Raw genomic sequence first — 23904 nt, forward strand, 5'->3', positions numbered from 1 at the left:
GCAAACTGTTCACTTTAGCGACTATGTGACTACACGCTAGTTAAGCTTGTCAGTCCATGAGTTGTCACTTTAACGACTATGTGACTACACGCCAGTTAAGCTTGTCAGTCCATGAGTTGTCACTTTAACGACTATGTGACTACATGCTAGTTAAGCTTGTCAGTCCATGAGTTGTCACTTTAACGACTATGTGACTACACGCCAGTTAAGCTTGTCAGTCCATGAGTAGCGCTTATAGATGCCCACAACCAACTATGGGATTGAACCTTTCACACAAATATGGATAAAACTTCTCATTACAGCAGAACCTCTACTGATGAAATATTTTGCATACGTTCTAAATGTTCAAGTTATGAAAAGTATTTTGGTAGAAATTTTGCTTCGACTTGCAGAAGAACTTTCTAGATATGAAAGGCCTTTCGTACCCGTTTGTTAGTTTCATGCCTCGACTTGTTTGCTTTTCATTGGGTAGAACTTAGAAGGCGCCTTACTCAGTTTCTTGTGCTAATGAAGGTCAGTAGATAGCAAGTGTTTTGTTTTTATTTGTTGTATAATTGGGAGCCACCTTAAGTTGCATATATGGTATAGGGCAACTTTTGTTTCTTGTAATTCAACTACTGCGTTTTTGGTTTAATAATTTTTTTGGTTTGTGCCAATGTAAATACATCTTTCTACTTACCTTTTTTAAAAACATTTATTCTGAGCAAAGCAAAACTAAGACAGCAATACAACAAAAAACTCTTTTGACAGCCACCCTCCAACTTCCATGTTTTTTTTTAGCCTGGTCTAGACAACCAACTCCAAAGGTAAACAAACATACCGTCCATTGTTTTTATTCATTATTTCTCTGTTTTTTCTGTTTTCGGTATGTACTTTTCTATTTATTATGGAAAAGTAAAATTCTAACATGTATTTGTTACAGGTTTCAGCCATTACGTGTACATACATTTAATTTAGACTAATGTTGTATTTGAATTTTGTGGAGGTTTGGAACAGATTAGGGCATTTATAAGGTGAACTCAGTTTCTACTTACAAAAGTTTTCACTTACGAAAAAGTTTCTGAAACAAATTACTTTTGTAAATAGGGATTTCGGTGTAGTCGTAATTCTATTACAAAAGGAAGTAAGATAAACAATCCTGCTACTGACCTCCATAATCTCTAATAAGGCGTCTGTGATGACTTCTAGAGAGGTCAATGGCACGCTCTCATCATCTGGAGAGATACTGGTGAACGATCTATCATTTGACCTGTAACTCGTTCTGAATGCGCTGACAGCAGCACTCTTAACTTTGCTTATTCCAAACAAGTTGTAGAACTTATTCAGTGAGAACTCAGTCAGGTTCAGTTTCAGCTGTCTGAATGTGTCATCTACAAGGTGGGATAAGAAAGTGCAATACTAATGAGATAGTGACAACTAGTGAGGTGATTAGTGCTAGCGGTAAACTGATCAGTACAAATGAGAGAGTGATTAATACTAGTAAGGTGACTAGTACTAACAGTAATATGATCAGCACAAGTGAAAGTTTGGGAATAGGAAAAATAGCTCTTCTATATAACAATACAGCCCTGCAATAATTTATAACACAGTAAGGTTACAGCTATGGCTTTTATCAAGTATTCCAGACTTGTAGAAATGTGCCTGAGTGCTTGCCATACCATTGAAGTTGAGCTGAGAACAAGTGCAGAGAGAATGGATAATGTTGATGACGAGGCCGTGGGTTGAAGCCTTCATAGAGACAGGACCGAGTCCAACAAGCAGAGTAACGATGTGGAAGAGAAACGGCAGATGGGCAGCCACTGTAACGCATCAATAGTAGTACTAGGAGTCACATAGTAGTAGCAGACACTATAGCAGCCATACAATGATAATAGATACAACAAGTAGTCATGTGTTAATACGGGACCACCCAGAAAGTTACCACCGGATGCAAGTAGATGCCTGCACTTGTCATCTAAACTGAAGCAATGACACTGACCGTGAAGTGAGTTGTTGAAAGAGAGCATGAGAAGGTATCTGGCCAATATGGCGATGTCATTCCACATGAGGTGAGATTCAAGTGTGAGAGTAGGAGACATGCATGTCTTCTCTATCATCTACAACATTCAATAAAATGACAGCCCTTGACGCTGAAAAAGAAGGAAAAAGTCTGAGCCAATAACTAAGAGTCAGTGCGATGCTTGACATTTACCAGTTTTAACCCCTTGACGGGAGAAGCTACATTTATGTCACCGATATCAGCATTTTTAAAGTAGCTTTTTACATACAATAAGGTACCAGATCAAGTTAAACACTTGACAATTGAAATAAAACAGACTTACAGAATCATTACTTATTTAGATCACATTGTTTTCAAAGTTTTGAGGAAAGAATAAAAAGTTTGGCATTAGAAAATGGACTTTAATATGCTGTTACACGTGTGTCTCCAGATGTTAGTACATTGTATGCTCCTCCTAAAAAGCATTCTAATCGACCATCTTAACATTTTTAATGTTTTGAAATCAGGTTGTAAACCACTTTATGAACAGGTCTAAGGACGATGGGTCAGATTTAGACCTTAGTAAATAGAACCTTAGTCAATAGACCTTAGACCTTATCGACTTAGAATCAGACTGTAGTTCTGATGATTCTGACAATCGACCTTCTCAGCGCACTCGTCAATAAAAGACGAAAAGACAAAAACGAAATAATTTATAGTAATTGATGTAATCGAGTCATTATTAATATCAACTCATCAAACATTTTCTACTGATAACTTTTTATATAGGGTTTATACAGATTAAACAAACCACTTTTGAGTTATGACCAAAATAGCGAACATAAAACATTGATAACTTTTTTGCAAAATTTGTTTGCCTATAGAGGGAAAAAGCTCTAAAAATAAAACAGCCCACCAAAAGGCTGAGGATTTGTTGGTGTACTGGTTATAATAAACATTCACTAGCTCTGCCTATGGCATATGCGCTATGGCATATGCGCTATGGCATATGCACTATGGCCGTGCCCTGTCAATATTTCCTGCCTGGAAGCAGGCTCCAGTCAGTTTCAGCCCTAACAGATCCAGCGATCAATAAAGCGACATCAAGGATGGCTGATGACTAGCTTCTTACATGAAGAATTCTGCTAACAACTTTCCGAGAGACGAGTTCCACATTGGCTGATGCAAGGGCGACACTTGTGTCAGCCATGATATCCGCAGGTTTTGAGCCAAAACCTCCAGTGACACTTCTTTTGATAAAACTGTCAAGAACCATATCTATCAAGTCCCCAACTTGTCCTAGAACAAACCAAAAAACATAACAATACTACACAGGCATTTTATATGTGCACTTCGGAGTAAAATATATAAACAGTAGCTTGTGCTGCAAGTTAGCCGCTATCACTACAAATAATTCTTTCATAGTAGTGTGCTATTAGTTATGAGTATGAATTAAGTCCAGATTTAGTTTCTAACACTTGCCCAACCAGGAACTGCTCATTCTGTACAACAAAACATTTAATTTGAGAGAAGCCGTGGCCTAGTGGTCTAGAACGCCAGACCTACAAACCCCATACTGGGATTCAATTCCAAAAAAGGCACCCCTGTTGCTGACAGGAATGGCATCCAACCTTAAATCGCTCCCTGTAACTGGGCATGTCTCCAGTTGATGAGGCGCCCTTGCCACTGGACATGTTCAGCCAAGATCAAAGAGCCATGGTTTGTACAAAATTACCCTTAAAAACAAGCGCAGCCTCTGCAGACATCATACTCGACCTTCGAGGAATTGCGTCATAGTCAAACATCTAATTGATAATTCGATACAAAAGATATTACTTGATCTCTGACAGAAAGGTTAGTGATTATCTGGGCCGATGTAACGAAGAAGTAAAGCAGTTACTTTACTTTTTAGTAAAAGTTGCACAGAAAGCTCCTAAACAAAGTCAGTAGTATTATTTAGTGTGAGTTTTTACTATTGTTAATGTAAATAAATTGTGTAAACTTTGTTCTATAAATCATGTTATATTCCGTAAGATGCCTCACCAATTGTGCCCCAAATCTTTGCCTGCACTGATGGATACATCTTAACTTCTTCAATCGTCAAAGTAATGAGCTTATCCAAAATCAACATCACCTTTTGTCTCTTGTGCTCGTCCTGGTGTTTGCAGAACCTATAAAATTTATTGGACATCAAAAACAGGCCACTAAACATGCCGACTAGACGCCGATGTAACAAAATGTTTCTAAAAACAGGTAGGACAAGATAGAACCAGCATTATTTTATGGCAACCAGACCGGTGCCATCAAATATCATCAAATAAATCTGCAGCTGGGGTTACCATTTTCTTAGCCATTTCAGACAGTAAAATAGCATTGGGAAATCTTGTGCTTTTAAGATAGGCTGGTGATGAATGGGTCAAAGTCATGTTACAGATTTTGAACTTATTAACTTCACCATTTACATTTATTTAGTATTAACTGTGTAATAAACAAACAATTATTTTCAGACCTTTGATAAATGGTATAAGTACATTATAAACTTGAGAATAGAAAGTGAAAACTGGCAATGTTTAGAAGGCAAGATACAAATTAAAAATTTATACATTTCAAAACTAAATTAGTTTTTTCTATTTGTATCATCGTGAATGTTGGTTCAAACGCATCTAGGAAAAAATGCACCAAAAATTTGAATTGCTTGCAAATTTACAAATTGTTGAGAAATGACTTAGTGAATGTAAGCAGTCATTAAGTCATGTATGTCAAGGTATGTTGCGACACCACAGAGTGATGTACTTGAGTTACTTAATGAAATTATGAAGGCAAGGTAATCAAACATTGACTTACTTAGTTAGGTTAGGAAGCCATGGAGTCATGTATTCAAGGCAGAGGTGTTTCATCTCTATACTGGAGTTTCTGCATCCTTGAATGCATTCCTCTAAAAACTCAAGGGTGAGGCGGGTAACATTGGCTGCCAATTTCTCGCTGATATGTTTAATAAATAGGGTGTTGTTGGAAGGGATACACAGCCCCGTCGTCAATAGTAGTTGGTCTTCTATTTGCAGGTCGAAGGTTTGAGTGAGCACACACAAAAGGTTGTATGCTGCTGATCGGAGACTGGGATCACTGCTGCCAAGGTTGAGCAGGGCCTGCAGTAGATAGAAGCTCAGATGCACCTCTAATATTTAACACATCTAGCCTTTGCTTGTATTATTATTTGTATAACATCTTATAACGTCATAGCGTTCTCATAGACATATATGCATAGAATATTATTACAACGGTTACATGTAGCCTTCTCATAGACATATATGCATAGAATATTATTGTAACAGTTAAATGTAGCGTTCTCATAGACATATATGCATAGAATATTATAACAATGGTTAAATGTAGCGTTTTCATAGACATATATGCATAGAATATTATCACAATGGTTACAGGAGCTGGTTAGGGGTAAGACAGATGAGTGCACTGACTCACTGTACATTCTATGTAGAAAGAAAAGTGGTCTGGAACACTCCTGGAGAGAGTATCTGGCTTGTGCTCAAACAAGGGACCACAAGTGGCCCACTTCATTCTAATGCTTTACAGATCATGAGGCAGTTAAGATAGTAATACAGTCATACTTCAACATATGAGCTTAATGCGTTCTGGGGTTGAGCTCATATGTCAATTTACTCGTATCTCAAAGCACTATTTCCTATATAAAATATCTAAATACAAATTAATACGTTACCATAATATGGAAAAAACACTTGAACAGGATATTGATATTACGGTGGAAAAACATGTTTTTAATTGTTGCAAGTCAGCGCATAAAGTAAAAAAGTAACAAATACCTATTCAGTTGTTATGATCTGCAATAAAACGTAACATCCCTATGTACACTACTTTATGGAGATTTTCCCTTCGAAACAGACCTTCGAAACTGTGGATGAAAATCTTTGAATTTAACTTAAATTAATTCAGCTTACTAAACAGACTTACTAAACACACACTTGGAGGTAAGTTTTAATCTTTCACTAGACTTACTTTAATTTTGCCGCCTTATTTTTTTTAGTATCTGTTTTCTTTGTTTTTCTGTATCTGTATTCTGTTTGTTGTTAGCTGCATTTTGACTTGCATTCACTATAACATTTAGCCAACTGTTTTCAAACTGATTCGAGGAGAATGACCGAGCGATGCTGTTCTCAAAAGTGGCCTCTCACATACTTGGCCATTTAGTAACCATCGAGAACTGGCTCGTATGCTCGTACCTCAAATATTACTCGTATCTCAAGGAAGAAACTTGCTCGAAATTCAGCTAGTATCTCGAGTTTACCGCATATTGGGACACTGGTATGTAGAGGTAATACTGTAGGTCTATATGTTTTCCCACCTGATCCTATGCTCGATTACACTAAACTGCGTAGTTTAGCTTGTTTTCCCCTACGTATGATTCAAAAACGATTACAAAATCTCTTTCACTTTGTGTGGTACATGTTTTTTGTATAATTGGGAAAATGGCTGCAGAGAGAGCATTAATTTCTAATGACATAGTGATTAAAATTCTTAGTAACGAAAACCAAAAAAAGACAATACTAGAAAGCCTCTTCTCCTCAGAAACGAGACCTGTACAATAAAACTACCATAAAACCTCTATTTGAACGCCATGGCGCTCTATTTTTCAACCCCTTTCCGTCAGTTCGTATCTTGAGTTTCTGGCATGTTGGGGCACTAGTATGTAGAGGTATGACTGCAGTAATGTTATATTAATAATATAAAACACAACCTCAGGCATATCAACTAACAACTACTTAAATTTACGATAAAAATAGTCCTTTGTCAATAACCCAGGTAGCTTAAAATTTATCAGCGGTTTGCACGTTGAAGAATTTTTTAAACTAGGAATAAAAATTAGGACCTAGCATATTACAGAGGCCATTGAAACCAATAAAGATTTTAAAAATGATTATATCAGAGGATAGACAAGTCATCGAAACACTCACCACATTTAGCAGAGTGCCAGGCACATCTTTTGGTTTGATTTTTGTGTGTGGTGTGTAAGATTCGGGCTGTGTGAGCTGGTAGCGGTGTTTGATATGGTTGAGTGCTGCCACAATGCTCTCACTGTCGGCGTGAATAAAGGAGAGGGGACCACTCTCACTGCTGATGCTGATTGTGAACTGATTGTCGTCCACAAGACTCACCTGCAACAGATCGACCATTCGTGAATAATGCTTACCATTGCAGCTGTTTGCATATAACCTACCAATGATGAACTTACACAAAAATTTTAGATTTATCGTAAAGCAGAGGTATTTTTTATCTTTTGCAATCGTCTTTGATGTTTGAGGTGATCTGACTGCCAGGATGTTTCAAGATTAAAATCAACAAAACTTCCCCACAATTAAAATGCTCAGAAGAAAAATTTATGGAAAATGACACCCCTAATTGATATCATTGCGATGGTTGATGCTGGCTATTGCGTTCAGGTTGCAGCATTACGTGTCTCTATTCCATCGGTCTCTTTGCCACTATAAATGTCATAATTGCACTTTCACTCGGTTAAAGCGTTTTAACAGCGATCAAGTTTTATTGATTTTAATCTTGAAACATCCTGGCAATCAGATCACCTCAAACATAAAATACAATTGCTACTGACAGAAAAATACCGATACATTCTGATGAATTCTGACTAAAGTTTTGTGTGAGTTCATCTTTGAATGGTAGTTTTTGATGTGGAAAGATGGGAGGGTTAGTAGTACCCAGACAAAGCTGGTAAATGAGCACTCAATCATACTTCTGAGCAAAAAATCCAAGTATTTAAAACATAAAATTGAAAGAAAGAACGTCAAGACAAATCAAATGACGAAAAAATTACAAATAATAATACGGAAAGTGGCAGAGAAAGCATACCTCTTTGATCTCCGCGACATAGTAAACATCATTGAGAAGAACTTGATGTCCGAGAACCTTGCTCTTTTCATTTGAAGAGATCTGTATTGCACTCTGGCCAATCTAAAACACAACAGAAATCTTTGCATACCTTCAGCTAGTATTAGTGGATTGATGAGTGGGAGTCTACTCGCTAGTAAAGACATTTTCTTGTGACTCAGCCTGATGACTAGATACAACTACGAGGCACTTAGTTTAACAAGAGAGAAACTCCTTAAAAAATGAAGCAAACTCTAGATGGGATTGAGCTTGCACAGTTTTAGTTTCAAATTAGACGCTATATTATTATTGTGCTGCCAAAGAACCAAAGGTAATACATAACATAACTAACACATACCTTGCCATATAATTGAGAAATGAGCCAACATTACGAGCAGCAAAGAAATGTTTATTATAAAATATGGCTACTAGAAGTACCTCTGTTAACTTGACCGGCATGATAAATGGTATATAAGCACAAAGATGATGTTGATTGCTTTATATTACAAATAATTGGTTATCCTACAACTTTTAAATAGGCACAAATTTCACAAACATAACCTTGTTCATGGTACATTATATATTTAAAGATATAACAAATATGAAAATGTAGATAGCAGCTAAATATGAGAGGCTATAAAATGGCAGCGCAATGAGAATGCTATAAGTGATGCTCGCAGCTGAAGCGGTGATACAGTGCAAAGGCAGAGGAGGGCTGCAGTAACCATCAAAATTAGGTAAGAGAATTCAATGCTTCGACAACAAGCATGCTTCTGCACATTTGCATTTGCAGATCAGCTAATGTTACCTTATGTTCATAGATGGCTACCGGAAATGGTGAAAAAAAAGAAAAGGAACAGAAAAAGGGAAAGAGAGAGTGAGAGGAAACAGAGACTGATAGAGAGAGAGAAGAAGCAGAGACTGACAACAATAAAGAAGGAATAGGGAAAAAGAGGTCAAAGAGGAAATCCTTAGAATACCTTGATGCTGCACTTGGTGTCTTTGATGGTGATGCTGAGTCCACTGCTGAAAACCTTCTGGTCTTCCTCAAGACTGAGTGTAGATCCTGGCAACTTCTGCTGCTCTGGTTCTATGTAAGCATTTAGCTGGCAGCGCTGATCAATAAATATGAGCTTTGGGTTGTTCTACAATGAAAGTCAAAGAGTCCGCAGGCAGATTAGCAAATATGGCTGTGGTTATGATAACAACTTTTAACAGCAATCATACATTCTGTAAAGTCAGACAACAGGTGGTTAGAAAACCTCAAATATTTTTTAGGTTCTTCAGCTTACACCGATTGTTTGATGACACCAGAAAGAATGTTGACCATGAGTTTGGGCAACCAGAAAGAAATCCTAAAACTGACACTAACCTTGAGTGTAAAGAACTGTCGATCATGAAACTTGGTGTAGACCTTGACCCAGCTGCTGCAGTTATAAATGTAAACTTGGCATAGGTTCTTGTAGGCTGTGTCAGGCATGACGTAGAACCAGTGGCTAAGAAAATGGGCCTACAACACATTTCTTGTTAAAAAACAAGCCGAGCGAAAAACTAAAAAATTGTAGTAAACAAATCAACATAGCGAGTCAATTAACACCAGCAGCTTGTAAAATAGTTTTCATTTAGTCATACGAGATGCTTGGGTTACCTCTACAATCCTATCACTACCATGTCTACTGTCTCTACCTCTACAATCCTATCACTAGTGTCTCTCGTGTCTACCGTCTTAAATTTAGAGTGTTATTAAGACGGTTTGAATCAAATGGGTTTTGACAGAAAAAAATTTACTGAGTGTAATGTACATCATTCCCATTAATTTCTAGTCTGTAGAATGTGAGAAAGCACTAAAATTATAAAGGAACAAGCCTTTGAAAGCAAAGGCAACACAGTTTAGGCAAGACAGAGATGCTAATATTTGTTGGTTCTACTTGTACAGTTTATTAACAATAATGCTACAGTGAGCCATCTGTACATCTGTACAAACTGAATGCAGCGTTGAGCAATGTAAACTGCATAAACAGTATTTGGTCACCTGAGCTTAAAAAAATAAGTAAAACTAGAAATTCCACTGTCATACAGCCCATGACTAAAGTGATAATGGTAAAAGAAAGGGTACTGATGGTTGAGAAATGCAATATTAGCAGTCAAATGGCGCTGCAGCGCAATAGGATAACTGCAATGGTAGCTGCAATGGTAGCTGTAATGTACTGGGTGTTATCATGTACAACTAACAGCAATAATGAAAGGAAAAGATTATATGTTTATATCTCTCCCTGCAATAGGAGAAATGCAATATTAGAAGTAAAATGGCAAGCTGCTGTGTAATATACATATAGATATATATATATATAATTATATATATAGCTGGGGGCTGTATATCATTGGTCATAGCAACCAATATCAAGAAGTTGTGACATTTATCTAGATTTCTGTATTTATATCTAAAGAATTATGCTGAATTTAAAAATCTAAACAGATTTTAGCTGGTTGTCATAGAAATAGATGTATATCTATAAGATGTAGGCCTATTACTTAATTTTGCAGATATTAAAAACGGCTTGACAGTACCGCAATATTGAGCACAGCCGTAGTACCATCAACAAAATCTTTAGAAAATAATAACAGTAACATATTGCACACCATCGATCACTAGATACTTCAATTTTGTAAATTCGAATGACTATTCTTATAACTAAATTTTATAATATCGAATAATTATTCTTACAATTACATATTGTAATAATTTTATAGGTAATATTGTAAGAATCGTTAGAAAAATATCATCGTCATTTCCTTTACTATCACTGCTTTGGACATCAATTGGAATACCAAAGTACTCATTATAATTGTCCGAAATGTCAGAGTCCCATAAAATCGGCAAAAAAGAAACGATAACTTTTCAGTACTTTTACGTTAACTACAGAAACCTTTGGCAATTAGACAATGCTATAGACTAGTGAAATGTGCACGTTTTTCTCATGAAATGCGCATGACTTAATAATTCTACTATTTGTCGCATGGCCTTATTGGCGTTTTGTTGGCTGGTCTTAATTTTGATTATAAAAAGCTTGTCAAGTTTTTATCGCGATTTTTGGACAAATTAATCTGTCTATTTATGTATAATCCGATTAGATGGGTTAGTTTTAGGATATTGCGGTAACCTTTCAAAGACTCGGTAACATATTTAAATAGGTTTATATGTGTTTTGTATCGTTATTATACTTAAACGACTCTACAGAAAAATGGTTAAGTTTGTTGAAGAAATTTCGGTACAAGGGTTTGCGACGGCCGTTAATGAATAATTTTCGGGAGTTGTGTGCACATATGCATTTATCATAAATCTCCCAAGCAATCGCTTCGCTCGTGTTTGGTCATGGGACCAGCATTCTAGCTTTAGCAGAATAAAACTCACGACAATACGTAAGCAAACAGGCAGTTTATAAGTTACATAACAGCAATAAAAGAGACTTCTTCGATTCTCTTTTAAGAATATGGTTGATCACACAAAAATGTTTTCACTAAGTTGAGTGAGTCACCTGAGAAGTGTCCTTACTTCCTGTCCAAGTGGTTCTTACCTTTTAACCAGGTACTCTTGTAGAATGTACACCAGTTTGCGAGTCTACAGACAGAGTCTGTGCCTAGATCTATCACAATACTCTCACTTCCAAATAACATAAAGCAAGATTTTAGTGAACTTACCTTAAACCTGTTCTCAGCGTTAGTGTGTGTAAAATCTATAACAAGCTCAAAGGGTTTGTGGAAGTAGGGCTTGAGGGTGAGAAGCACATGGTAGATGAGGAGATCACCATTTATCTCCATCAGCCTGTTAATAACAAGTGTGCCATTCGCTTACTACGTCTATAGTGAATTTATAGAAAAACACCACGACTAGTGTAAGAACTAGTGAACAGGTGTGAGACGGGTGTACAATGATACACTTCTTACTTGAATCTTCTGGCGATGTAGTAAAAAACAGGATGACCATTTCTGCTCATTCCATTCTGGTAGAATATCATGAGACTCTTCAGGCTTTTATATTCATCCTTTTCATGCATGTTCTGTTTAGACATCAGCTCCTCAAACTTAGTGCTTGACATGTCCATGTACATGGCTGACCACCTGCATCAGAGTGTCAAATGGCATCATGACAATCCGCATGAAGGTGTCAGAGAAAGGAGTTGAAATGTATGACAACTGATAACCTTTCAACCAAGAGCTAACATTTAGATAGATGCTATCATAAAATTGTCTTGACTGGCAACCTGGTTAGGCTGGCCTAGGTAAAACGGTTTAAGATCGATAGGACCAACTTTGGAGCAATTCGAGCAACACTAAAAATGAAAATAATTCTTATCACTCTCAAACTAGTATGAATGAAAATGCTTGTTAGGCATACAAAATACAGGCAATCACCAAAAATATAAACATAATATACATGTAGATATACAGTAATCTCTCTCTACTTATCCGTTCAGTTTTCATGGCTTCAGTACTTTGAGGGTAAAAAATACCCAGTAAAAATTAAAAAGAAAACAAATTTTAGTTTTTAAAACTAAAAACATAAATAAATCTTTCTCATATCTACAAGCATGTGACTTCCGTCTCACAATGAGACCAGATAATTACAAGTACAAATGTTCAAATAAATCTAGGTCCATACATAGGTCTAATGCATAAGTGTATTCTCTGGTTTACAATACTAGGACTGAAGTTGAAATATAATGTGTACGTCAATCAAGAAAACTTCAATTTATCTATTTACTAGTTGAATGGCAGGCGCTGCACGGTAGTAAAAAAGTTTTTGCAAAGAAAATTTATTTGTAATCAATATATATTTACTATTCTAACTTTTAACCAAAGGTGTTTATTCCTGTGCGTGTCTGGCTGATGCGTAATTCAAATATTTAAAGACAGATTGTTGAAGAACATTTCTTACTTCTTATGCTACACATCCGTTCAAGATTTAAAATAGCTTATAAACAGTGACAGGTAATGTAGTTGCTATTGGCTAAGTTTCTTTACCCTATGATTTGAGGAACTCAAATGAGAAAATTAATTTCAATTTTTTAAAAACGTAAAAACTGTAAGTAAAGGAGGCAAAGTTTTGTTCATATTCAATGATTGTTCGCAAGCTGTCCGATGAGGGATCAGTGTAATATGATGATGGAACTAAGCTCTCCGATGAGGGATCAGTGTAATATGATGACGCAACTAAGCTGTCCAATGAGAGATCAGTGTAATATGATGATAGAACTAAGCTGTCCGATGAGGGATCAGTGTAATATGATGATAGAACTAAGCTCTCCGATGAGAGATCAGTGTAATATGATGACGCAACTAAGCTGTCCAATGAGAGATCAGTGTAATATGCTGATAGAACTAAGCGCTCCGATGAGGGATCAGTGTAATATGATGACGCAACTAAGCTGTCCAATGAGGGATCAGTGTAATATGCTGATAGAACTAAGCTGTCCGATGAGGGATCAGTGTAACATGATGATAGAACTAAGCTCTCCGATGAGAGATCAGTGTAATATGATGACGCAACTAAGCTGTCCAATGAGAGATCAGTGTAATATGCTGATAGAACTAAGCGCTCCGATGAGGGATCAGTGTAATATGATGACGCAACTAAGCTGTCCAATGAGGGATCAGTGTAATATGCTGATAGAACTAAGCTGTCCGATGAGGGATCAGTGTAATATGATGATAGAACTAAGCTGTCCGATGAGGGATCAGTGTAATATGATGATAGAACTAAGCTGTCCGATGAGGGATCAGTGCAATATGATGATAGAACTAAGCTCTCCGATGAGGGATCAGTGTAATATGATGACGCAACTAAGCTGTCCAATGAGGGATCAGTGTAATATGCTGATAGAACTAAGCGCTCCGATGAGGGATCAGTGTAATATGATGACGCAACTAAGCTGTCCAATGAGGGATCAGTGTAATATGCTGATAGAACTAAGCTGTCCGATGAGGGATCAGTGTAATATGATGATAGAACTAAGCTGTCCGATGAGGGATCAGTGTAATATGATGATAGAACTAAGCTGTCCGATGAGGGATCAGTGCAATATGATGATAGAACTAAGCTGTTCGATGAGGGATCAGTGTAATATGATGATAGAATTAAGCTGTCCAATGAGGGATCAGTGTAATATGCTGATAGAACTAAGCTGTCCGATGAGGGATCAGTGTGAGATGATGATAGAACTAAGCTTTATGTAAGAAGGTAACAGAGTTAATAGCTAGTCAAAAACATGAATGAACAAGAAGATAGATTCGACTCACTCAGAGTCAGAAGGTCTGTGCTCAGGTGGTCCAAGGTAAGCTAAGAGAGTCGCCATCTTATCAAATGGCCTCCTTCCAGCAGCCTTCTGGTCCCTGTCAAATGTCAGTCTCAGCATGTATCTCAACCCCATTGACATCAGACATGCCTTACAGATACAACATACCCTACCCACAGTTATATAATACCTCTTGCAAAGGTACAGCATACCATAATACCATAATTAGAGTTTTAAATATAACTAAGAAAATTATAGCATTGTATAGACAATGCAACTCAAAAATGTATACTTCATCTATTATGGGGTAGCAGTGTATCATACATGTTTGACACTAGTCTATTTTGATCAAAAAAATATGTGCTTGCAACTTCGCAACTCAAAGGAACTACCTATCACCCACTCATATCATGTCTTCCAAAGACCAACAGCAATGCCCCCTTCAAAGGATGTCAAAAAAACTGACAAACTCAGATGGGGCAAACTGTTTTACGTAAAATCAGATTCTCCACTTGAGAACACCCAAGCTACAGTTCTTGCATGACATGGTGCTAGGGAAATATAATGTTTTTGCTAATATAAAACAGAAGCGTTTGCGCATTCAGCAATTATATACAAACTCTGCAACTCCAGATAAAAGAGTCTAGTCTGCAAGCAGTCAAAAAGTGCCCAGCTTACCTGCTACTTGCCAAAAATTCGCCTATCTTTTCTTCATAAATCCAGAGCAGTCGGTGCAGAGCAACAGACGTGCTGTCACTGAAGTAGCACTGAATTTGTCCTGTTGTTTCGGAGTCATCCACTTCTGTTGCAATCTCACGAAAGAACCTGACAAAGACAGGAGAGGCGTATCAGAGACAGCAACACAGTATAGGCCAGGTATCAACCAGGTAACAGCATTAGAATAAAAAACCTACAATACAAAGACAATATACATATAGATTACAGTAACCCTTCAATATACAATACAAATACAATATGCATGTAGATTATAGTAACCCTACAATATACATTACAAATACAATATACATGTAGATTATAGCAACCCTTCAATATACATTACAAATACAATATACATGTAGATTATAGTAACCCTTCAATATACATTACAAATACAATATACATGTAGATTATAGTAACCATACAATATACATTACAAATACAATATACATGTAGATTATAGTAACCCTTCAATATACAATACAAATACAATATGCATGTAGATTATAGTAACCATACAATATACATTACAAATACAATATACATGTAGATTATAGTAACCCTTCAATATACATTACAAATACAATATACATGTAGATTATAGTAACCCTACAACCTGTGTCCAGCATCCAAGTTGGTTCTGAAGAAGTCACTGAAGTATCTCATGTAAGTTTCCTTCTCAGTCTCTACTCGGTTTGCGATGTTTTGCATGATTTTACATACAAGAGTTATCCCCCTCTTCATATTCAGTGTTGGTTCCCGACTGCAGAGGCCACAATCATGCGCAGAGACTAAAGAAAGATGATTAGTGATAAAAGAGTGAACTGCAACTAAGAAGGTTACTCTCTAAATGTTTAGATAGCTTCCACCACCCACTGATACAACTACTATAAGGAGGTTAAAGAATAATATTGATAGCTATAGACCCAATTATCTAGAGATGTCCCATTTACCTAAAGCAGGATTGATGAATCTCAGAAAGACGACTGTACCAACAGCAAATATACTCTCATCTGGGAAGCGACTGTTGACCACTTGACTAAGGTAGAAGAGCATGTTCTTTAGCTGCGCGGGAAAGCTGAAACAAACCGGACAACTCCTGTCAACCCTGCACAGCATTATATATGAATATATAAGTGGTAGTTAGTAGGCCCAACAAGAACAGCAGACAAAAAGATATACTGCAGGTACAGTTATCAAGAAAGAAACATAACAGTAGCTAAGCACGGCTAATCAGGAAGGAAATACCTGTCAGCTGACTTGACTATGGCATCAAATATGCTCTGCGTAAGTATCAGTAGGTTCTTTCTGTTAGTAGAGAGGATACTCTGTAAATCACCAGAGTGTCCATCCAGACGTCTTGGGTCTACCTGCGTGTTGTTACATATTGTTACATTGCTCGTTCAATGTGAAAACTCGTTCAGAAAACCGTACAATGTCAATAGAAAATATAACGTACTTTAAAGGTTGACTTGCAACAGAATTCACATTACAGTTATTTGGTATCAAAAGATTCACCATGTCTTACTCGGTTGTGTTGTAGGTGCCAAATATGTGGAAATGCGATTACAAGCTCTTAAAAGCTCAAAAACGAAAAGCCGCCGTAGATTGGAATCTCTTTATTTCTCTGATGTAGTCATTACAGTTTGGTTATCGTCTTGTCACGTGATGTTCTCACGTGAATTGAAAGGCCAATAAAAAGCTCGATATGTAACTTATCGCAGCACTAGTTTATGACAAACACTTCGGGTTTTACCGAAGACTCCGTATCAAATATAGATGCTCGCTACTTTACAGTTTTGTTTCGGCATTATCTAATCGTCAAGTCGTAATCTGATCATGTGACCCAATACTTCGCAAATAATTTTTGCAGCACTTTTCGATTATCACAGGTGACCAACAGGCTTGTCATGATTATCCGACAATGATATGTATTCCTTCGAGCTAAGGTTAAAAAGTTTAACGAATTTTTACGGTAAGTTATAAGATATCACTGCTAAAAGTGACAGCATTACAATGACGATAAAACAGACGCGTAAGAACAATAGACATGGTTTTATTGAATGCGTGAAGTATATTTGTGAAAATATTTCGACGAATAAGGTTGCATGAAACTGTAAACAGAAACCATCCTGTTACAACTACGTCCTATTTGAGACGTTTTGAAAAGAGAATCCAAACAACAGCTATCTCGTGTGGCTGCGATTAACTGTTCATTTTTAGCTTCTAAGAGCTTGTAATCACATTCCCATATATTTTGCACCTACTACACAACAGAGTAAGACATGGTGAATCTTATGATACCAAATAACTGTAATGTGAATTTTGTTGCAAGTCAACCTTCAAGATAAACTAGAATCAGACACATCTGTGCACTTTTGATGATCAGCGACTATTTTTTTCTAAATTATATTATTTGTTATTAAACTATCTGGCCTAAATTTTTATTTCTTGCTTTTATGAACTTTTTTTTAACAATGCTGTATGTTTTAAAAAATATGACTGGATTTCTACCCAACTCTGTTCGCATTTTACACTAATATAGCCAAATATCTACACTAATATAGCTGAATATCTACACTAATATAGCTGAATATCTACACTAATATAGCTGAATATCTACACTAATATAGCTGAATATCTACACTAATATAGCTGAATATCTACACTAATATAGCTGAATATTTACACTAATATAGCTGAATATCTACATTAATATGACTGTATGTCTACACTAATATGACTGTATATATACACTAATATAGCTGAATATCTACACTAATATAGCTGTATATCTAACATATGAATGAACACTTGAAGGCAAGAGCTCAGCCAGGACTTACTAACCTCGTAGCAGATACCCTTAGCATCCTCCTCAAACATCCTCTCAAGATGAGGAGTGAAGAGGTCTCGGAGGTACTGCTGGCCATAGAGTTTGAAACAGAAAGACATGATCTTACTAGAGAGACCATTTCCTCTGAATAGAGTCTGCATACAGTCTCCTTCCACTTCTCGATTGAACATGTTGCCTAGCAACTGGTAGAGCAGGTGCTTGGCGTCAAACAGTGTGACCAGAACTCGTGCTAGTTCATCCTGTAACGGATGAGTGTATTTGTGTAGATTATTGAGTTTCTATGAAGTGACATTAAAAATGGAGATGATGGTGTCTATATTCGCACATCAAACAGAGGTTGAACTCACCAAGTGCTGGTTGTCTACTACGTTAGCAAGGGCCATTGCGATAGGCAGCTCGCCCTTGTCTCCTATCATGGTCACAAGTTCTACCAACCGATCATATCTGTCAGCTAAGGCTGTCTCAGCAAGCGTCTCAAACTCAGTACCCTGCTGCAGGATTTTAGTCAAGACTTCCATAAAAGCTGCCCGAGTCTGTGCATCCTTGTGATAGCCGAGACCTACATGAGGGTAGCATATCAACTCTATAGTAGAGGTCTGCAGTTATCATGTGAATACTGGTTAGACCGCACTCACTACCCGTATACAGTTGTTAAATAAGCAGATGCCTTTAGACGTGAGAGAAGCTCCGATAGCACAGTAAGTTGTAGCCATTGCATAGATCCCAAGAAAAACAGTGAATACAAGCGTGCACAAACAAACACTAACAAATAAATAGTACAAAACCACCAACAGCTGTATGAACAACCATTAAAAAGCATGCACAACTCCTATATCAGAGCTCACTGCTTGTAAAAGAAGACAACTCCACATGATCTAACTGACTACTACATCTATAATAACTTGCTGCCAGTTCCATCATCCAGTTACTGATCAACTCTGCCTCCTTCACGCTTGCTAATTAATCAAGGCAAGGTAGGTTCAGTGAATAGGGTTTGTAGTAGCATCAGGACCCAAATTTAAAATGGGGCAAGGGTTTGTCAGGCAACGACTTATTAAGGTCTTCAAATTACATTGATTTTTCAGCGGTTGTAACAATATATTTTGTTTTTATTTTTAGAGCCAGTTAAGCGCAGCAATCATATCAAACTGGAGCACGTGACTGTTTGACAGGATACATACTGATAGAATGCATAAGTCCGGTGTCAATATTCGCACTGAGCAGGTTGCTCATAGCCTGCACAGTAACATTCCTTAGGCTGGTCAGTTGGCCTTTCTCCTTGCCTCCCTCCAGCTCATCCGAGCACTCATTTAGCAGCTTCATGAACAACGTAAAGTACCTGTAAAAGCATGTCAGTTGTGGGTTAATTGTTGGGAGACAACTATAGCACATGTCTGAAGTGCAAGAATTTTATCAGTAAAATTTATGAAGGTAACATTTATAATAGCAGTATAATCTGTTTGCTGCACATTAAGTATGTAGCATGACTACTCACTAGCAACATCATTGCAAATTATCAAGGATTTGGTCGCCTTTATTTGAACGCCATGGTGCTCTATTTCTCAACACTTCCGCATTATAGTGGCGCTTTATTAAAGGTAATGTTTACATAAAGGGTGGCGTAGTATTTTTCAAAGACTTCAATCAGAATTTTCGGAAAATAAATCTAACCCTTTTACGGGCAAAATGAATGTTGCCTATATTTTGCACTCTCCTTCGGGCAGAGCGACATTAGCCTTTTTGGATGCAAGAAATGTTCTAACTTACCTCCAGCTTGTCGTAGATCTCTAAATAAATACGTATGGGGAAGCTGATACATGTTCCTACCATTTGATATCTATTGTTTGCAATTAACCTACAATGATCTTATAGCCTGCGCTGCAATTTATTGGAGCTCTCCAGTTTTTTATTTAATTCTAAATTTGAAGGCATATTTTCATTTTATAGCTACTGGTAATAGCAAGAGAAAACTCAACCATTTGGATAAAATATAACCACTTTCCAGGTTAACTACATCAGACCTTGATAGTATATATATCCATTAATTAATACACAACAAATATTAGACTCACTGCTATTGGTTAATGAGACATAATAAAAAATGTCATTGGTTTACAAACATAACTGAAAAAGACAAACTCTCCATACTTTTGAAAGAGGTTTGATTTGGCTTCCATTAGATCTCCTCTGTCACTCTCCTCAGGCTGTAGGGGGAGTGCTTTGAGAAGGGCGGCAACAGCTTCCATACTGGCAAGATCTAAGGCTCTAGAGGTTGAGACTGGCCTATCAGCAGTCTTGCTAAGGTGACTGCTGTTGTGAGCCATATTGTTGCCCATAATCCACTCTACAACAAGTCAGCGAATGCTTTGAAATATGCTGATAGCTCGTAATGGCTGCTGATAGCTCGTAATGGCAAGTTAAATTATATGGACCTATCAATGTGCTGTCTAACATGTAAATGTTTGGCTTCACCGGCCTACCAAGGTACTAAACCACATGTCACTGTTTGGCTCCACTGGCCTACCAAGGTACTAAACCACATGTCACTGTTTGGCTCCACCAGCCTACCAAGGTGCTAAAACAGATGTCACTGTTTGGCTCCACCAGCCTACCAAGGTACTAAACCACGTGTAAATGTTTGGCTCCACCGGCCTACCAAGGTACTAAACCACGTGTAAATGTTTGGCTCCACCGGCCTACCAAGGTACTAAACCACACGTAAATGTTTGGTTGCACTGGCCTACAGAGAGAGTACAGCACTTTTCAACCACAACTTGAGGCCATGCAGGGTTCCAATGAAGCTAGAACAGAATACATGCATGTGCTTAAAATCTACACAGTGTTTATTTAGCTAAACAAAACTTAAGTGTAGCATCACTAGGTGTGAGCTATCTACGTACATCTTAATTTGTCATTTTCAAAACATCACACTTAGCACACCTTAAGGAGGTATATTGTAACCAGATACGAAAGTCACACAGTATAGCCACTGACAACTGACATCGTACCCAGGTACAGGTATATCCAATAACAATATGTCCTTATTTAGTAGTCCACAGAGACACCTGATAGCGTCTAATACGTTTTATCAACTTTCAGACTCTACAAACACAATTAATGGTACTTTTCATCTAGGCCGCTGGTACATGTACATCACATTGTTATAACACACATGTAAGTGCTGCTAGAACATGCTTGTTCCTTACAACTCATGTACACCACCAGGAACAAATTAATCCACTTTAAGCATAGATATTTACATGTATATTAATACTCTAATATATATTAATATTTTATATATTAATTTATATATAATAATTTATAATATTATTATATTATTTTATATTATCAATATTGATATATTAATAGATATTTATAGTTAATATATTAATTCTTGGACTATATTAGATCGTGTCCTAATAAAAAATAAAGGCCAAAGTATAGCCCAGGTATTCAACTATCAAAATAAAAAATTTTGAAGTCTGCAGCTGCTAGCAGACTAGACAGAAATGCTACCCACATTGTATTTAATGGCACTTGTAGGTCAGTAATTACTACCTGTCAGATAATCAACCAATTTGTTTCTAAACTTCATTTCTTGTCTAAAGGTAAGATCATCTCTTCGAGACATCATCACCTGAACAAGATTGCACAATTTGGTCTTTTTCTTTATGTCATCCGGCTCGTCACTCAGGTACCGCACATACCTGTAACATGTACATACCTGTAATGTGTACATACCTGCCACATGTACATACATGTAACATGTACATACCGATAACATGTACATACCGGTAAAATGTACATCCCTGCAACACGTACATAACCATAAGTATTTGTAACAAGTGCGGGTATGTACCAGGTATGAGTCACGAACACACACACATAGCTGGTACATAGTCAAATAATTGACATAATAAGCATCTGAGTGACATAATTGGCAAGCCTTTTCTGGCTACAGATGATGGAAGGTTGAAGACTGAAGGCTAGAGTACCAAATTATTGACACTCACTACAGGTCCTTTTCACCTAACTACTACATAAATAGCGTGAGGCCAAAAACATCTAAATAGGAAAACTTGGTTGGGTTAATTAACTTGTATAAATCATACTTTAAAGATGTGGTTGCGTCAAAAAGGTCGATTTAATGAAATTAAGACCCATAAAAGGCTAAAACATCAGCTACAATTTGATGCTATTTTTGTCTTTGTAGACCAACCCTGTCTAGAGATATATGCATTTGAATGAGGCCCTCTTTTAAAAAGCTCACGTTCCAGCGGGTGCTTCTTTCGTGACGTCACAAGCAATATAACTGAAAAGAAACCACGAGTGATAAATATGAGGTCGCTTCCTTAGCCAATCATCAGCACGAAATTTTTATATAGGCCGTAATAAATGTTATCACTCGTAAAACGTGTTGTCTGTGATCTTAAATTTAGGGATTTTACTCTATTATTAAATAGCATGGACATCGATATTTACTAAATTAATTAACATCGTTACTTTAATGAATTACTCGATCGACACGTTTTATTGGCGAACAACATACATGTAATAATGTTATTGTAAAATTGCTGTAAAGTTACTGCGAAGGTGACTCCGAGTTTTCTTGGCATCAGGTAATTAAAGTTCTACGGAGGAAGCTCGGAGAATGGAGGTAAATTTATCTTTTACTTTGAGTCTCTATAGAGTTTCCTGTTGAGTTTACATTCAGATTATACTTCCCTGTCTGAGGCTAAAATGTAATTTCCTGCGCGTGTGAGATACGTATGTACAGTGAGTTCTTGACGGCTTCTTTTTAATCTTTAGCATCTAGCTATACAATGGCTTGGATTGATGAATATACTAAAGGTAATATTTCAGTACTCATTAATACATGTACTAATTAATAAAATTATAACTTTTTGCTATCACTAATCATCGTTTTATATTTTTTTATCGGTTCACCTGGCTACATTTGCTTCAAATTTTCTGCGGCAGCTTTATCTAGTAAATTAGATTTATGATTTAACATTAGATGTTCACTTTTCACTTGTAAAAAGTGAAGAAAATCGATTTATCGATGCAAATCTTCAATTTCCAGAACCAAAGCTTCGAATCGTTGGCTTGGTGTACTTGTGCCTTTGTTAAACATTTATTCGTTTTTAAAATTAGACTCGCAATCTATTTAACTCCCAATTTGAAAGCTTTCAATAGATACGCTTTAGAATGACATATCTATGAATGACATATATTTGTTGCATTTGTTTTACTGATTACAGAATGTTTATGTCGTCCCACCAGCCGAAGCAGTTTTGTCAGTGTGGAAACTGCCATAAAGGGGAAAGAGAGACTTGAATGTGTGCTGCATAAACCATGATGTTTTGTTTGAGTTTGTTGCAGTAGATGAATTTGTCTTATTGTATCAGCTAAAACTATGTGAGTGGCCACGACTTGATGAATATCTTTAATAAAAGCTTTATGCCGAGATGAAAATATTTTTGCTTGTAAAAATTATATAATAAAATAATATTGTTGAAGATAATGCAAACATGATTTGCAGAATATTGTAGTGAATTGGATATGGTATACGGATGTCCGCAGAACTGGAAAATGTGAGTTCAAATTCAGTTTGCAGCAGACTTCTCATCCTTAAAACTCTATCCCTATGTATATTCTTTTCAAAGACGCGGCTTGCTTACTTACAGTAGTAAGAAACTAGTAGTCGTCGGTTTAGGCAATGATATACAGCCCCGCCCAAGGATAGGCGACAGACATAAGGTGGGCGGGACTTATGGGAGGCTGTATATCTTTAGTATGGGTAGCGGCGGAACTGTACTGATACAAAGACCTTAATCTACATAGTTAGCTTGACAGAATTACCGTAGACCGGTAGAATTGGTAGTCGGTACCCAAATGTTTACACAACATTTGGAGAAAGTGAGTAGAACAAATTTTCAATTTTCGTTATTTGATGCCTTTGAAACATTCATAATAATGCATCTGTAGCTGGATTTAAAATTTTATTCTAGCCAACATGAGCAAATACAAAGTAAGATATATGCCAATAGAGCCGCGTAGGACTAGACTTTTATTGCAAATAGCCGATATGAATACGAGAGATAGAGACAGGTTGTATAACGCGTGACATCATTTTGGGCAAGTCT

General features: G+C 36.9%; 1 protein-coding gene across 1 annotated transcript in view; it reads right to left on the reverse strand.

The window, feature by feature from the left end:
• The window catches only part of LOC137390021 (neurofibromin-like), a 51915-nt gene that overhangs the window by 20104 nt on the left and 7907 nt on the right, over positions 1-23904 (reverse strand). Inside the window, exons 7-28 of the mRNA XM_068076247.1 lie at positions 21317-21465; positions 19907-20102; positions 18940-19097; positions 18106-18317; positions 17752-17997; positions 16153-16274; positions 15858-15982; positions 15521-15695; positions 14866-15012; positions 14192-14284; positions 11840-12013; positions 11594-11717; positions 9267-9404; positions 8875-9039; positions 7877-7978; positions 6967-7167; positions 4823-5124; positions 4022-4149; positions 3111-3277; positions 1979-2096; positions 1659-1799; positions 1150-1370 (exon numbers count right to left, since the gene is read on the reverse strand). Of these exons, the coding sequence (XP_067932348.1) occupies positions 1150-1370; positions 1659-1799; positions 1979-2096; positions 3111-3277; positions 4022-4149; positions 4823-5124; positions 6967-7167; positions 7877-7978; positions 8875-9039; positions 9267-9404; positions 11594-11717; positions 11840-12013; positions 14192-14284; positions 14866-15012; positions 15521-15695; positions 15858-15982; positions 16153-16274; positions 17752-17997; positions 18106-18317; positions 18940-19097; positions 19907-20102; positions 21317-21465 (3604 nt within the window). The remainder of the gene's footprint in view (positions 1-1149; positions 1371-1658; positions 1800-1978; positions 2097-3110; positions 3278-4021; positions 4150-4822; positions 5125-6966; positions 7168-7876; positions 7979-8874; positions 9040-9266; positions 9405-11593; positions 11718-11839; positions 12014-14191; positions 14285-14865; positions 15013-15520; positions 15696-15857; positions 15983-16152; positions 16275-17751; positions 17998-18105; positions 18318-18939; positions 19098-19906; positions 20103-21316; positions 21466-23904) is intronic.

The sequence above is a fragment of the Watersipora subatra genome, chromosome 3, assembly GCF_963576615.1.
Source record: "Watersipora subatra chromosome 3, tzWatSuba1.1, whole genome shotgun sequence".
Lineage (NCBI taxonomy): Eukaryota > Metazoa > Bryozoa > Gymnolaemata > Cheilostomatida > Watersiporidae > Watersipora > Watersipora subatra.